Source organism: Desmodus rotundus, chromosome 5 (assembly GCF_022682495.2).
Source record: "Desmodus rotundus isolate HL8 chromosome 5, HLdesRot8A.1, whole genome shotgun sequence".
Classification (NCBI taxonomy): Eukaryota; Metazoa; Chordata; class Mammalia; order Chiroptera; family Phyllostomidae; genus Desmodus; species Desmodus rotundus.
Genome location: NC_071391.1, coordinates 124,446,065 through 124,462,379, shown reverse-complemented (window position 1 = coordinate 124,462,379; position 16,315 = coordinate 124,446,065). Strand labels below are relative to the sequence as shown.

Here is a 16,315-nt window from a genome sequence, read left to right as displayed (position 1 = left end):
TAGACTTTTTTAGAAAGAATGAATAATTATGAACATGTAGTGCTGTGTGTATGTGATACAAAATTCAAATGATACAGATCTTTGTATCCTAACTCACCAACCTATTCTCTCTCCTGAGAGTAAGCCATCCTTGCCGTTCTTGCTAATCGTTCTGTGTCAGTTCATGTATGAGTAGTTGCCTGGTATTCTACTGTGCGGGCGAGGCATAATTTGTTTACCAGTTTCCCATTGCACACTTAGGTTTTGTCAAACTTTTACTCTGCTGAAAACAATTCTTCCAAAAAAAGTTGCTATAAATATTTCCTCCTCCAGAGGATTAAGTATATCAGAATAAATTGCCATCAAAGTGTTTATGTATTGTAAATATTGATGGATGTTGTCAAATTGCTTTCCTCAGAGGTTAAACCATTGTACTTTCTCACTAGCAATGGTTGAAAGTGTCTTTTCTCGTCACTCATGCCAATAAAGTGAGTTACCAATCCTTGATCTTTGTGGTTAGTCTGAGAGATAACAAGTGTGTGTCTCACTGACCCCTGTAGAATATAAGTGATAGAGTGATTTTAATTGGATTTTATTGAGTTAGCGAAATGACTATTTTACAATTGTCAGTTTATATATATGTTTTATATAGTTTTTAATTTTATTTTTTTCACCGCAGCAAGTAGTTTCCAAGTGACTGGAGAATATAATTTGATGCTGTATTTTAAACTATAGATTATGATATAGATGTTTAACTTTCAGGATTTCAAATCACTAAGTGTACTGAATTTACAGGTTTTATCCGAGAGAACCAATATTGAACCTTGGGTTTGTGCCAACATCATTCGTCTCTTTAATGATGATAACACAATTCCCTTCATCGTACGTTATCGGAAAGAGCTCATTAATAACCTTGATGCTGATTACTTGAGAGAAGTCCAACAAACTCTAGAAGAGCTACGGTAAGAAATGTGGGAAGAGATGAGCCCAGTATAAGGGGAAGGAGGGCAGGTGAACCAATGAGGAGCAACCGCGAGGAAGTGAATGACAATATACTTCAGCAGTTTCAGTGTTTAGGGTTTTTGAAAAATTTTTTAAAAGATTTTATTTATTTTCAGAGAGAGGGGAAAGGAGGGAGAAAGAGAGGGAGAGAAACATCTGTCGTCTGCCTCTTGCATGCCCTCACCTGGGGACCCATTCCACAACCCAGCCGTGTGCCCTGACTGGGAGTCAAACTGGCAACTCTTCGCTTTGTGGGACAATGTCCAACCCATTGAGCAAGACAGGCCAGGGCTGTTCTGTTGAATTATTGTTGTCTGGCTATAGTCCTATTCTGGCAGAGGAAGCCAGCTCTATTTTACTTATTTAGGGGCGTACAGGGTCCCTCTGCTGGTGTGTTTGTGCATAGCTTGGGCATGTATCACAAAGGTGGTTCTCAGGGCAAGTGTGCGCCTGAGAGTTCGAGTGTCATCTTTCAGAGAAATGATTTTGTGTGACAAAATTAGGACTGCCAACGGGAAACTCAGAAAAATACAGTTTGGTCTAAATCTTCAACAGCTTGCGTAAAACTGCCCTCTAAATACTATAAAGATGCTAAATGGAAAGTGCTTTGGCAGTAGAGAGGTTGGTAGGAAATATGTATATTTTCTTTCTCTATTTTTTTCAGTGGTTGGTCATTTTATATTAGGGGATGGTAAGTTGTGTCTGGTTATAGAATGGGAATTACCCTTTAAAAAGTTATGCCTATGGACTTGTTGTAATAACTCTGAAACACGCACAGAGAAACTGTAAGACTGTATTATTCAGTAAAGTTTATGAAAACACTCTTCATCATTCATGTATTTATTGCATTTGTCCTACGTGCCAGGTGCCATGTTGTTAATGTGTGTGTTCTTCAAGTCTACGAAAAGAACCTGATTAAAATTGGGTATAATACTGCCATTAAGCCATTCTAAAAGTATCGAGCTATTTTTGCAAGCCTAATAAGCTTCCTGTGATTCTGGGGGACCTTGCAGTTCAGTAACTTTTCCACCATGTGGAGAGTTATATTTTGTTGAGAGCAAAATCAGTTACCAACTCAGAAGTATAAATGACTAGCTAACCAAACGGTCTTAGATAGTCTTCCAGGGCCAGGCTAGTATAATCAAATAGCAAGGGATAAGAATTGGAGATCACAAGTCCTGTCTAAGGGGAAGAGCCGGCCTCTACTCTTCTCCAGCAGATTGCTTGTACACAGTATTATCTGCCCCTTTGACAGCTCTCTCTGTTTCTGAAAAGAACCCGGTAGTGTGGGTTTCTACGTATGAAACTTCGGAGCCCAACAAAATCATCTGTGGACCACGCCTGGAAAGCCAGTATTGCGGTGTGTGTAGTAAGCTCTCTGTTTGGTTGAATGCAAGGTAATGAAGAAAGTCTTAGGGTTTTGGGATCTGAAATTGTGAAGTGTCACAAACAAGCAAGGATAGTTTATTTAAAAAATGTAAAATATCCTAACAATATTTGGTTGTACGTATGGGACTATGACTATGATAATTATTACTATGTTCTTTTTCTATTAAAAAAAACACTTCTGCAAGAGAGTTCCATTCTTATATTAGTAGAGGAATGCTTCTTGAAGTAACTGGGGACATTAACTGGGGCTTAGGTGATCTTTTTATATCATGTGGGAATTTCTTTATGGTAAGGAGATAAGATCTCTTTTTTCTTAAGCTTGGCATTTTCTATATCTAGAGCATTGGCTTGCAATCTGTTAATTGTTACCCATAAATGAATAGGTAATTATCATTTAAAAAATGAGATAGAGATTAGAAAATATGAGTAAATTTTATGCTAAAGATAAATATTATTTAACAAATATGTTTATGTATGTGTATGTGAACATGTAAATACTAACATGTTTATGTGCATGTATAATTGAAACATTTTTATGAAACTATTTATCTTTATAAACTGCACTCATATTTTCTATTTCATTTTTTTAAGTGGTAATGACCTACTCAGTTGGTTTCACTACACACCCCCCCCCCATATACTCACATCCACACCCCCCCCATATACTCACATTCACACACACACACACACACACACACACACATACCACATTGCAAGGTGAATTATATTTCTTACTGAGGGGTTACTATTAAAAAAGTAAATTACACAGCATGATTTTGGATAGTAAGAAAAGTGTTTTGTATTTTCTCTAAAGATGCATCTCCTGTTCCTTCCACGGAGGCCAGTAGGACAGCTGGCCTCTTGTCAGAATGACTGGTCGGCTTCGGCCCCGGGCTACCAGGGCGGCAAGAGGCTGGCAGGTTGCAATCTGGAGACTGCATATCCTTCCCCTTTCCTTTGTAATCTCCTGCCTTTGGGTTTCTTTTCCCACAATTAGATTTGATTTTTTCATCATTTTTAATAATTTATCATCTCTCTGATTTTGCCCATCATTTTAGCAATACCATCGTTAGGCAGATACTGTGAATAGGAACGGGTAATGAAATAGGAAAGAGGCACTAAATATAGCAGTAGGATTGCATATTCACAGTGAAACATTATTATAAAGTGTAGAACAACTGTGCCTTGCTCCTGCTCCTACTGTGCATTGATCCCTGTACGTTGATTCCTGGGATCAGCTTTTCTCCATGAAATCCTGGTTCTTTGTAATGGGAATGATACAGCCAAACCTCAACCATTTCATGCTGATACTGTATGATTAGTCACCATATGATTCAGTTTTTGAACAAATCGCTTCTCAAACAGCCTTCTGGAACCGAGGTTCCACTGTGTTTAGAAACCAACTGTGAGTGCCAGGTATACTCATCCTGAGCAGTAGCAATAGCAATGAATACCCAATAACAGTGAATACACCTGCCACCCATAAGTTGGTGTCTAAGTACCGTTCTCCTGACTCCAGGACTGGGGTAGGGAGAGTAAAAGATGAGCCCGGAATATCTTGTTCCAGGAAATAAGGAAGTGCTTAAAGAATAATGGAGATATGTCAAAAGGGCACAGAGTGTAGCTTGAAGGAGTTACTTCCAGCCAAATAGAGAACAATTTAAGCATTAAAACAAATGATAGCAATGGGTTATAATCATTAAAAAGTTAAAAGTCATGAGTCCATAGTGATATAAATAAATTAATGAATACATTGAAAGTTTATTGAGGAATGGGATAATCAAAGTACCTCACCACAAAATACTTAATTTCAAAGGGAATATAGAATACCTGTATTATGGAGAAACCCACAGATACTACCTTGTCAAATGATTAAAGTTAATTAGTAATGGGACGAATATAAATCATTGTGATACCTATTTGTCACACTGGAGGCAGTAAGAGGAGCGAGAACATCACTTCTGTGATATTCTTGCTTAAAGATTTATCATCTGAATCAAAGTGTGAGTAAACCTGAGCGAAACCCCAAATTTGGGACATTGTACAAAATAACTGGCCTGATTCAAGCCTTCTAATCAAGGTGTTGAGGGGAAGGAGAGACTGAATACTGTTTCCGCTTGGAGAACACTGTCGCTGCGCGGCCACCACATGCAACCCATGACCCTCACCTGCATTCACCGCGCAGGACATTACTGACACCGCTGGTGAGACTTAAATGAGGTCGGACATCCGCGGATTAGATGATACTAACACCAATATTAATGAATTGACTTTGATGGTCATATTGTTACGTACGAGAAGATTCTTGTTTCTAGAAAATGCACATTAAAATACTTGAAAGTAATGGCAACTTATTGTCAAATGGTTCAGAGTGGGGGAAGGGGGTGTTCTTTTTACTTTACCTGTAACTTTCTGTAAGTTGGAGATAGCTTCAAAGGCAAGGTTTGGACATGCAGGTCTTGTATATTACGAAAGTTTTTATTTTCAGGGCGGTTGCAAAGAAGGTTCGTAGTACAATCCAGAAAATTAAGAAGGAGGGAAAGATGTCTGAATGCTTGTTAAGAGCCTTGCTGAACTGTAAAACTTTTGAAGAACTAGAACATGTGGTAAGGAGCCCTTTTTATCTTTTAATGTAAACTTGATTATATTATGATTTAGGTCTGTTTATAGTTAAAGAAGACCTGGAAATAAAAAGCTAAAGCCGTTAGCCATCATTATTTAATTCAACAAAAGATTTAATCTTTATTCAGTCACTATCATAGGCATATTTGTGCTAGGCACTTGGGTTTACAAAAATGAATAATACGTAGTCCTTGTCTTCAAGGATTTCCCAGGCAAGTGGGGAACAAGGAGATGAGGTTATCACAGTGTGAAGCTTATGGGAGAATCCTGAGCTGAAGGCCTAGTTATGAATGTCTTCAGCGTGTCACTGGTATTTGAAACTGTGAGAATGGAAGATTTCACTCGAGGCGAGTGGGAGGGGTAGGCAGGTCAGGGTAGACCATTGAGGGACACCCACTTTTGAAGCATGGGTGCAGGAAGGCAGAGCCTAAGGAGGAGACACAGAAAGAGTAAGTGGAGTAGGAGGAGAATCAGATGATACCATGGAAGACCAGGAAAAGTCACTTTAGAAGGCGGTAATGTTAGGGGACCAGTGTGGACCTTCCTGATACCACCTTCAGCAAGCTTGTGGAAAGAGGAGCCGGATGGCGGCAGGCCGAGGAGTGAACGTGGACTGAGAAGTGGAAGCATAGAGCGCTGGCAGCTTTTAGAAGAGTTTGCTTGAGTCAAGAGGACCTTATCGTTCTTGCAGTTCAGGCACTGAGTTTTTAAAATGAGTGAATCCAAACAAAAAACCTAATTTTAAGTACATATAAAAGTGTCAAGAGTCAGATAAGGAACGGCTGTCTTTGGGCAGCCAGTGTTTTCTGGTTAGTACTAACTCATCTGCGGTGGAAGACGAAAGGGTTGGCGTAGGCCATCTTCAGCATTCTCCCCACGTCCTGTAATTTTGCGTCCTAATTTTAACTTCTGCTTTTTAAAACTAAACAGTGTGGTATGTTTTCCGACATTTTCTTTTTCTAGTCAGCTCCATACAAAACCGGGAGTAAAGGCACCAAAGCCCAGAGAGCAAGGCAGTTGGGATTAGAGGAGGCAGCCAGGACACTGCTTGAGAACCCAGGGATGCTCAATCTGCTGTCTTACGTTCGACCCGATGTCAAAGGTACCCGCTCTCCTCAATGGGATAAGCCCTGTTTCTTTTTAAGTTTGAAAATATATGTTAAAAATTGTGTTTAAGTAATGACTGGACAAAAACATAGATAGCATATAAAGAATGAGGAATTCTCACAAAATAAATCCCAATGTACCTCCTGCTTAGCCATTCAGTTTTCCTCTTTTGATAAAGTGCCTGTTCTAGACTTTTACCCATTTTTTACTGTGTTCTTTCTCTTTTTCTTATTAATTGGTAAGTGCTTTAAGATATTCTTCTTCAGTTATCTGGGTTGCAGGTCCTTTCTCTGAGTTTATAACTTCTCTTTTCACTTCCGTATGCTGTATCTTGGTAAATAGAAGGTCTTAAGTAGTTTTATTATAGTTACTATGGTAATCTTTGCAATGTATTGATCTTTACTTTTAAGATAATTGCTTTTTTTTTCTTTTTAAAGAAATCCCTTTACATCCTAAGGTTATAAGGATAATAATGATTCTTCACATTATAAAGATTCTCATATTGTCTTTTAAAACTTTTACTCTATTTCTCAAAATTTATTTAATTATAAAGTCATATCTACTCTTTAGAAACAATTTCAACTCTTCTGACCTACATGAAGTGTCCAGTGACGTCCTACTCTCACCCCCCTGCTCCCCAGGAGTGAAGGGTTTGTCTTCTCCTGGAAGGTGTCTGCCCATCCTTTTGTGTGTGTGCCTGCACACGAGAGAGATGGAGGGAGGAAGAGAGGAAGGCAGAGCTTTTTCCGAGCAAAACCTGCGGGAAGTGACAACAGATACGTGTCAAGATGCATGGCTTTTGTTGTCATAATGAGGGCCCTGGAGTAGGAGCTTGCTGAGCAGGAGCAACCTTTGCAGGCGTGCTCTGATGGGACTGGGTCCTGCAGTCGTCCGGTTTCTTTTTCTTTTTTTTTTTTCAGATATAATAAGTTTTATTCATCTGGTGGTACTTGATGCTCACATGGCACCATACAACAAATTTTAAAAATACAGTATGAAAAAAACTGAACAGCCAAAGAGATCAATTCCATTAGAGGGCCCACAGAAAAACCAACAAAATCCCACAGAAAAACCCACCCACTGTCCCCTTAAGAACATTAATTTCTTCCTGCTTCAGTTTGGCTTTGAGAAACACCCAAAGAAAGTGCAAGAGTAAAGTCTCTGAAAGATAGTTAAAACTTAGCGTCTCTCACATATCACCAAATGCTTTCATACCACCCTGAGCGCGCCCGATCTCGTCCAGTTTCTTTAGGCCGTTGGTTCTGCAGGCTCGGAGACATGCGTGTCCGTAGGGGGCAGTGTCTGATCACAGATCTATACTGTGCGTGAAACTGTAGGGAAGGGCAGCACTCGGTGACTTTGTTTTTAAGAAAGTAATTCAGTAAATGTGACTTTGCGCTGAAAAAAATTGAGTATGTTGTGTGTAAAAATACATTTATCTTTTCATACACAAGTACACACATCTCAATATGTTTTAGAAAATATAATATTAAAAAGAAAAAGCAAATTAGTATTATTTGAGTATAGAGATGGGTTGAAATGAGTAAAATTCAAGTTTAATTTTTTTTTAATGTGTATTTTTAGTTGGATTTTTAAATGGTTTCAACATTTAATAATTTAATAGTAGCTGAGACTCTGCTAGCCATGTATTAAGATTGGCCCAGTCAGGATATGTTTTAATAAAATCGAATGTTGAAGCTTTTAGAATGTTAGATCCATGAAGGTTTATTGCTTATTTTACTTTTTCTCTTGTGGTTGATTTCTTTCTATTTCTTACCTCCTGTGCTACAGATCTTCCTTAGTGCACACGCATACTGAGTTCCTATTGGGTAGGTCTGATAACCATATCGCTCTTCATTGTCATATAAGGTGGTGCTTCTGGACTACATGTGATGATGGGCACTTGGTGGTACTTCTGACAATGGGAATCATTCAGGGCCCGGCACAGTTACGATAGTACTAACATGTGTATCAGGACTTTCTGTTTGCTTTACTCCCTCTTTCTGATCACAAATGTAGAAGAATTATAATTAATTCCAAGCAAGCTACATAACATCTATTTAAAGTTTGCCTGGAATGTTTCCCCCCTTTTTTGGTCCCCTCATTCTTTATTTTTTTTAATCCTCACCTGAGGACATGCCTATTGATTTTAGAGAGAGAGGAAGGAAGGGAGAGAAAGGTGGGCAGAGAGAAACATCAATGCGAGAAAGGAAAATCGATCAGTTGCCTCTCGCACTGTGTGCCCCAATGGAGGACTGAACCCACAACCCCGGCACGTGCCCTGACCAGGAATCAAACTCACAGCCCTTTGGTTTACAGGATGATGTTCCAGCCACTTGAGCCACACTGGCCAGGGCTGCCCCTTTCTCTGTTATGCTACACAGACAACTCATGATCACCCTCAATTTACTAATGCTCTTTTGTTTTGAAGATATTTCTCTGTTCCCTCTATTTTAATGCCTTCAAAAACATCAAGAGAGGTGGAATTTGATCTTTTTTTAAAAAAGAAAATTGTATTTTATTGTTTATGCCCTTACAGTTGTCCTCACCTTTTCTCCCTTTGCCTACCTCCACGCAGCCCCCGACCCCTCTCTCAGGCAGTCTTGTCGTCGTTGTCCCTTCCATGGCCGTGCACGTCTGTTCTTTGGCCAATCCCTTCACCTTCCTTCATTGAGCCCACCCCCCTTCCCCTCTGGCAGCTGTCAGTCTATTCCATGTAACTGCTTGTGTTTCATTTTGTTTGTAGTACTGTTTTTCTAAAGAAGCATTGTCATCATTCTCATCATTCTTCAAGGAAGTTTTCAAGAAACCAGATATTTTCAATGTTATTTTTTTACCCCAATATAAGACACATTAATTTTCTTATTTGCCGCTGACCAACAAGACTTTAGTCTGAGTAAACATGATATACTATGCCACGAGTGGATTATATCCTGTAAGATCCAGACTATTCCCGTGTTGTGTACAGGGGAGTAGCTTGACTGTTCTGTTGTGTTTAAGAAGAAATGGCCTTAGTGCAGATAAAGTAAAAAGAAGTGTTACCCTTCAATTTTTGTTACAGTTGTGGATGATTGAAGAACCTACAGCTGGGAAGCTTTCACTACAAGGCAAAGGATATAATTTTCTGGTTCTGTGGACTTTATTTTCTCCTGATTTCACAGAGGTGCTAAACTCTTGGAAGTCCTCTTATCCTTGGTTGTATTAAGCCCCCTAAATCAATTCTCTTTGATGGGGGAAGGTGCTTTTTCGAAACACACAAGACTCTTCAGTCCTTTCCCTATTGGATTGAACGTGGGTATGTAGTTTGGACAAGATTTTTGGGTGTCTGATGATTTCTGCTTCCTGTGGAGAAGCACTACTGTAGCCACAGCAAAGGGCGACACCCCGCAGTGTTTTTCTGTTTCTGATTTTTTTCAATGACAGTTTCCATTTGATATTATTCTGTATTAGTTTAGGTGTACAGCATAGTGGTTAGACAGTCATGTGAGGTCTGTCCAGAAGGTATCCAGCCATGTAATATGAAAAATAGAGACATTTATTGAAGAAAATATTAGATATAAGAACATTGTACATAGGACAAAGTCCCTTTCAAAGTAGGCACCTTGGGATCTCACACAGTTCTCCCAATCACCACCAGCTGCCCCATTGTATTTTCCTGAATCTCATCAATGGTCTGAAATCTCTTGCCTTTCAAAGGCAATTTTGGTTTTGAGAAAAGCCAGAAGTTGCAGAGCACCAAATCCAGGCTGTTGGGGGGCCGAGGCATTTGGGTGGTTTGATGTTTCGCCAAAAAACTACACAAGACGAAATGCATGAGCAGGTGCATTGTTGTGAGGAAGCTGCCAATCACCAGTTACCCAGACCTGCAGCCTTCTGAGTCATCCAAATAGTTTCCACAGAGGAATGTTCAAGCTTAACGCAAAAATTGGTTCAGATTCATTGCTCTACTTGCTCAGTTATTTTGAATGTGACAGTCACACTGTACATATGCTCAGTCAAGGGCGTCTACTGCCCCCGCTGACTAGTACCTTGAAGTTGTCATTGTTCATACATGTGCCTTCCAGTCCACTCTCCTTGGCTGCCAGGTGACATCCATATCACACAAACTATTCTCATTATTAATAGTAGTTGGACTTTTTCTGGACAGATCTTGTGTACTTTACAAAGTATTCCCCCTGATATTTCCATCACCCAGTTGGCCCTAGCAGTGGTTTTTAAACTTATTAAAAACTATTTATTGATTGATTAATTTTTTTTAGAGAGAGAGGAAAGGAGGGAGAAAGGGAGACAAATATCGAAGTGAGACAGCAATGTCAGTTGGTTGCCTCTCAGAGGTGCCCGACCGGGCACCGAACCCACAGTCTATAGTCATGTGCTCTGACTGGGAATGGAACCAGCAACCTTCTGCTTTGCAGGACGACACTCAACCAACTGAGTCACACCAGCCAGGGCTGTTTTTTTTAAGCTTTAACGAGTATCAGAATCATCTGTGATAGTCTGTAAAACAGTAAAAGCTCACAGTCTACGAATTAATTAATTTTAATTCTCACCTGATGATACATTTATTGATTTAGAGAGTGAAGAAGGGGAGAGGGAGGCGGAGAGAGAGACAGACAGACAGAGATAGACATCAACGTGAGAGAGAAATATCAATCGGTTGCCTCCCATACACGCCCCAACCAAGGGATCGAACCCGAAACCTTTTGATTGATGTACAGGACGACAGTCCCACCGAGTCATCTGGCCAGGGCTAAGAATTTATATTTTTAACAAATACCTAGTGTAAATTTATTTTCGGGTCCTTGGACTATATACTTTACAAAACATTGCTCTAGAGCTCTAGAATAATTTTAATTACATAGGTTTACATATCCTATTCCCCAAATGATGGGGGTTTTCAATGCCTTTGTTATAATAGCAAAATGTATAAGATCCTCTTTCTTTTCTTTTATTAATGTTTCTCAGTGTGGGTTACATACTTACTACTGACTTGTCACCATGGTGTTCTCATTAGACTTCATATGACGATACTGTGAGATGCTTCGGAACGCAAGGAACTAGTGCGTAGTGAACGGTTTTTCTTAAGTGAGGACTGATCTAGCCAACAGCTAACATGAGAGCAGACATTCACTGACTGCTTACTATGTGCCCCTGCTGTTCTGAGTCCTTTTCATACGCAGGCTTTCACCTTTCACAGGTAATTTGCTCCTGAAGATTCCCTCGTAGGGAAATTCTCTTAGAATATAAACAGAATTTTTGTTAATTTCAACGGCCACATTTTTTTTCTTTAAATTTCTTTGAAATAAATATAATTGCATCCATAGTTAAGAATGGTTATAATACAACCCAACAAGGCATTTCCTCCTTGTTAATTACTCTGTAAATCTGTCTCTGTCTTCTCTTTGTCTTTGTTACTCATTAAAACTACACTCTGAGAAAAATACACGATTCTCAGTGCTTGTGTAATTCAAGCATTACTGCAAGAAAGAAAGCTCTAGTAGAAATAGAACAATAAAGGAAAAAGAAATGAAAGAAAACAGTGCAGATGGTCTAGCTCCATGTATAACTTATCGCAAGGGTCATAATGCACAAGACTTCCCGCCGTAAATTAGCAAGCTAAAAGCACTTGGAAGAATTTAACGTACCGTTGGTACACAATTCAACTGTGAAGATGAGCAGCCACATGATGAATCTTGGTTCATGTGTATGAGATTTGAGAAATTCAAATGAGTCATTGAAAACATGAAGAAGTGCCTCATAAGCCAAAATGGTAATATTAATAAAATTGCTTGTTTTATATAAATATAAGCTTGTTTTTATATTAATATAAAAACACGGTTTAAAACCAAGGGGAATTTTCGGAACTGGAATGAAAGTATGCGTTGGGGTATGACTCAATTAATACATATTTTCCATAACATGCTTAATCTTTGTAAATACCTCATGGAGTAGGTATTAGTCTACTTTTACAAGAAACGGAGGCACAGAGAGGTCCAGTAACTTGCCCAGAGTCACACATTTGGTAAGCGGTGGAATGAGGACTAGACCAGAGAGCTGGTTCCAGAGCTGCACGTTCCCCCACTAGGTTATGTGGTTTGTGAAGGCCCCCGTTACTGCTTTTGAGGACTTGTTTTTGTTGGAGAGGGAAGCTAGTCACTGCTGTGGTACTTTTCTGTTTTACGTCTGTCAGTTTATGGTTTTTATTTTGACTGGAATGAGTTTATTGTGATTCAATAATAGACTTAAAAACCGATCTGTAGCCCTTGCTTTTGTTTTCCCTTTCATCCAAAGGGCTGTCGGCACCCCAGGACATTGAAACAGGAGTGCAGCATATTTTAGCAGACATGATTGCTAAAGACAGAGAAACCCTTGACTTCATAAGGAAATTGTGAGTAACTCTATGTACATTTATGCTGGTAAGGGCTGCACGGTTAGTGCTAAGACCAGTGTTCATTAAAAACTTGATTTTCAGGCTTTTTCTTAAGTATCAGAACTCTATTCAAACTATAGAACCCTAGTATATAACACAGATAAAAGTAAAGTTGCTTTGATTGAATTCTGAGAAGGGAGCCTGGGACTCTGCCTGCTCACCTTCCTCGCACTAAAGCACCTCGGTGGAGGGCGCTGAGGAACACCGTTTAAAAACCACTGCATTGCGCAGAAGATGCTAGGGAGAGATTCGTATTCATTTTGAGTGGGTGGCAGTTTTCAAAAAACATATTGTGATATATGTACTTAATTTTACAATATTCCCTTTCTGGTGTTCCTCAGTGATTAAGCTAATGAGAGTATTTCATGTCAAGCATGGCTGAAAAGTACTGATCTCAAAATGAATTTTAGCTAATGGAGAGCAGCTTACCCACGGTATCACAGTCCCAGTCTGTACGAGATTTTCAAAAACCTTTGACCTAGACCTTCCTTGGGGTTATAGATTTCATGTTTCATTACAATAGATACTCATTTTAAACCTATTTTTTATGTTTCCTGTATCAGAAAAGAGGACAGAGCTTTTCCAGAAGTCTGCTCTTCCTCTCTCTCCACATCTCCAGCTGTGTGTGAGCTGTGCAGAGAAGAGGGAGGGTGGACACGAACCAGTTGACTGCTGTGTCTAGTCTGGGTTTTGTTCATATGAGGGAGAGAACTTTGCTGTTTGCTCAGAGGCCCTAGCAGGAATTAATTGAAGTAGGAGAATTACCCAGGTTTTCAAGTGTGTTTTTATAGGTAATTATACTGCAGAAATTTGATTCAGCTTTATACATTGTTATTGGAAGCTGTTCTGACACATTCTCTTGTTTTTCCTTTTCGTAGCTTTTAATTGGTTCTGACTGGCTTACCTGGCGGTCAGAGAAGGATGAAATCCAGACCAGAGTTTCTGGTCTGATTCCCTGTAGGTAGTTTTGGCCTCTTATATGCAGATGGTGCCTGCAGATGGTATCCGAACTTACTTAGGCATCTTATGGGAGGGTTGAGTTGCTACAGAAATGGATATGTAAGACCTATGGTAGCACGAGTAGTCAAAGAGTCCTCTTAAAATGAGTCAGTAACATTTTTATAATTGGACATCATTTAAAGAAATGGCATTTGGTAGTGGCCTATCGTTTTTGCTAACCTATTCAATGTGTAATATGTTTCTTTACTATACATATTAATAACTATTCATTTTTTGAAAATGTTTGTATATTTGAACAGGTGCCAAAATAGATATATTTCTATTCAGTCATCTTTGGCAAAAGTGTCTTCAAAAAAAGTAAATGAGAAAGATGTTGATAAGTTTCATCTCTACCAGAATTTTTCGTGCAACATAAGAAACATCCAACATCATCAGGTAAATAAGGAAATTGCCTGTGCCTGCTGGTAGTGGTAATAATGATAATACTTTGGATTTCTCTACTACTTTACTTACTAAGGAAGTAAAGGATTTTAAGGCAACTATTTTCTTTTTTATTCATATAAATTTTTGTAATATTGTCATATCCTTTCCATTTCATAAATGGGGAACTCAAGATGCAGAGAAGTTAGTAGGTGACTCTAGGAATTATTAGCATAGCTGACAATATAACACCTCAGGTATCTTGACTTTCTAACTGGCGACCTTTCTTATTAGACTCTGCTTACAAGTATGCTTGGATATAAGCTTTATTCTGGATCTTTTCCATGTCAGATACCATTACAGATATCTGGTTTAGAATAGAGTGAAAGACCTCACTTAACTATATAAATCATAGTCATTATATCTCACACTTTTAATTTCATTTCTAAGTTTACTAATTTTTTTCCTAATTGTAGTGATAGCGTATATGTACATTGTAGAATGTGGCTCTTAGGTCATATGGGAAAAAAAAGATGTTACAAGTCCAAAGTGCGATATTAACTCTTATATTCACGTATATAGCTACCTTTACTAGTGTTCTTTTTTTGTATGGGTTTGAGCTTCTGTCTAGTGCCCTGTCATTTCAGTCTGAAGGACTTCGGTAACATTTCATGTAGGTTGGGTCTACTAGTGACAGACTCCCTTAATTAGTGTTTGTTTACCTGGAAATTCTTAATTTTTCCTTATTTTTTAAAATTTATAACTGTAAAATATATAAAACATAAAATTTACTGTTTTAACAATTTTTAAGTGTGTAGGTCAAGTAATGTTAAGTGTTAAGTAACTTAACATTAACTAATGTTAAGATACTTAATGTTAATTAATGTTAACATTAAGTAATGTTAAGTTCTGCAAACAACCTGCAGAACTTTTTCATCTTGCAAGACTAAAGCTCTGTACTTATTAACAACCTCCTTTATTTTTGAAGGATAGGTTTTCTGGATATAGATTTCTTAGTTGACTTTTCTTTTAGCACTTTGAATGTGACATCCCATTGTCTTTAGCCTCCATGGTTTTTATGGAGAATTAGCTGTTTATTTTACTGAGCGTTTTGTACATGATGAGTTATGAGGTCTGTCCAGAAGGTACCAACCATGTAACATGAAAAATAGAGACACTGATTGAAGAAGATACGAGATAGAAGAAACATTGTACATAGGACAGTGATGCCTCACTCCCCTCCCAAGCAGGTACCTTGGGACCTCACGCAGTTCTCCCAATTGCCATCAGCTGCCCTGTCGTATTTTTCCTGAATCTCATCGATGGTCTGAAATCTCTTCCCTTTCAAAAGTGATTTTAGTTTTGGGAAAAGCCAGAAATGGTAGGGTGCCAAATCTGGGCTGTAAATCTGGGTGCCAGATCACCTGGGGGATTTGATGTTTCGCCAAAAAACTCGATATGAAACATGATGCACGAGTAGGTACGTTGTTGTGATGAAGCTGCCAATCACCAGTTACCCATAGCTGCAGCCTTCTGAATCATCTGAATAGTTTCCACAGAGGAATGTTCAAGCTTATCGCAAAATCTGGTGGAGATTTGTTCTACTGGCTCAGTCATTTTGAATGTGACAGCCACACAGAATACATGGTCAGTCAAAGGCGTCTACTGCCTCTGCTGACTAGTACAGTGAAGTCATTGTTCATGTATGCACATTCCAGTCCACTCTCCTTGGCTGCCAGGTTACATCAATGTTGCACAAACTGTTTTTATTTTAACAGTGGTTTGACTTTTTCCGGGCAGACCTCATGTACATTTCTCATTTTACTCAAGATTCTGTGGCTTTGGCTTTTGACAGTTTGATTTTAATGTATCTAGCTGTGGATCTCCTTGAATTTATCTTGGAATTCATTGTAATTCTTGGATGTGTACATCATGTTTTTCATTGAAATTGAAAAATTTTTGGCCTATGTTTCTTCAAATATTTTTCTGTCCCTTTCTCTTGTTGTCTGGTTCTTCCACATATGTAGATATGCTTGATTGTGTCCCACAGGTCTCTTAGGCTCGATTCATGTCTTTTTTTTTTTTTCTAGACTCTACCTCAATTGACCAGTCTTCAAGTTTGCTGATTCTTTTTTCTGCTTGGTCCAGTTTGATATTGAACCTCTAGCAGAGGTGTCCAACCTTTGGGCGTCTCTGGGCCACACTGGAAGAAGAGTTGCCTTGGGCCACACATTAAATAGATTGCAACACATAATCACAAAAAAATCTCATAATGTTTTGAGTAAATTTACAATTTTGTGTTGGATTGCATTTGCCATCTTGGGCTGCATGTGGCCCATGGGCCACAGGTTGGACACCCCTGGGAGTGAATATTTTCTCTGTCATTGTATTTTTCAACTCCAGAAT

At 38.8% G+C, this 16,315-nt stretch overlaps 1 protein-coding gene across 2 annotated transcripts in view; it reads left to right on the top strand.

The window, feature by feature from the left end:
• SRBD1 (S1 RNA binding domain 1) overlaps positions 1-16,315 on the top strand; it is a 180,847-nt gene that overhangs the window by 14,578 nt on the left and 149,954 nt on the right. For both annotated transcript variants that reach the window (XM_045189474.2, XM_024552858.3), the window contains exons 5-9: positions 775-941; positions 4,859-4,976; positions 5,956-6,094; positions 12,391-12,487; positions 13,789-13,924. In XM_045189474.2, coding sequence (XP_045045409.2) covers positions 775-941; positions 4,859-4,976; positions 5,956-6,094; positions 12,391-12,487; positions 13,789-13,924 — 657 coding nt within the window. The remainder of the gene's footprint in view (positions 1-774; positions 942-4,858; positions 4,977-5,955; positions 6,095-12,390; positions 12,488-13,788; positions 13,925-16,315) is intronic.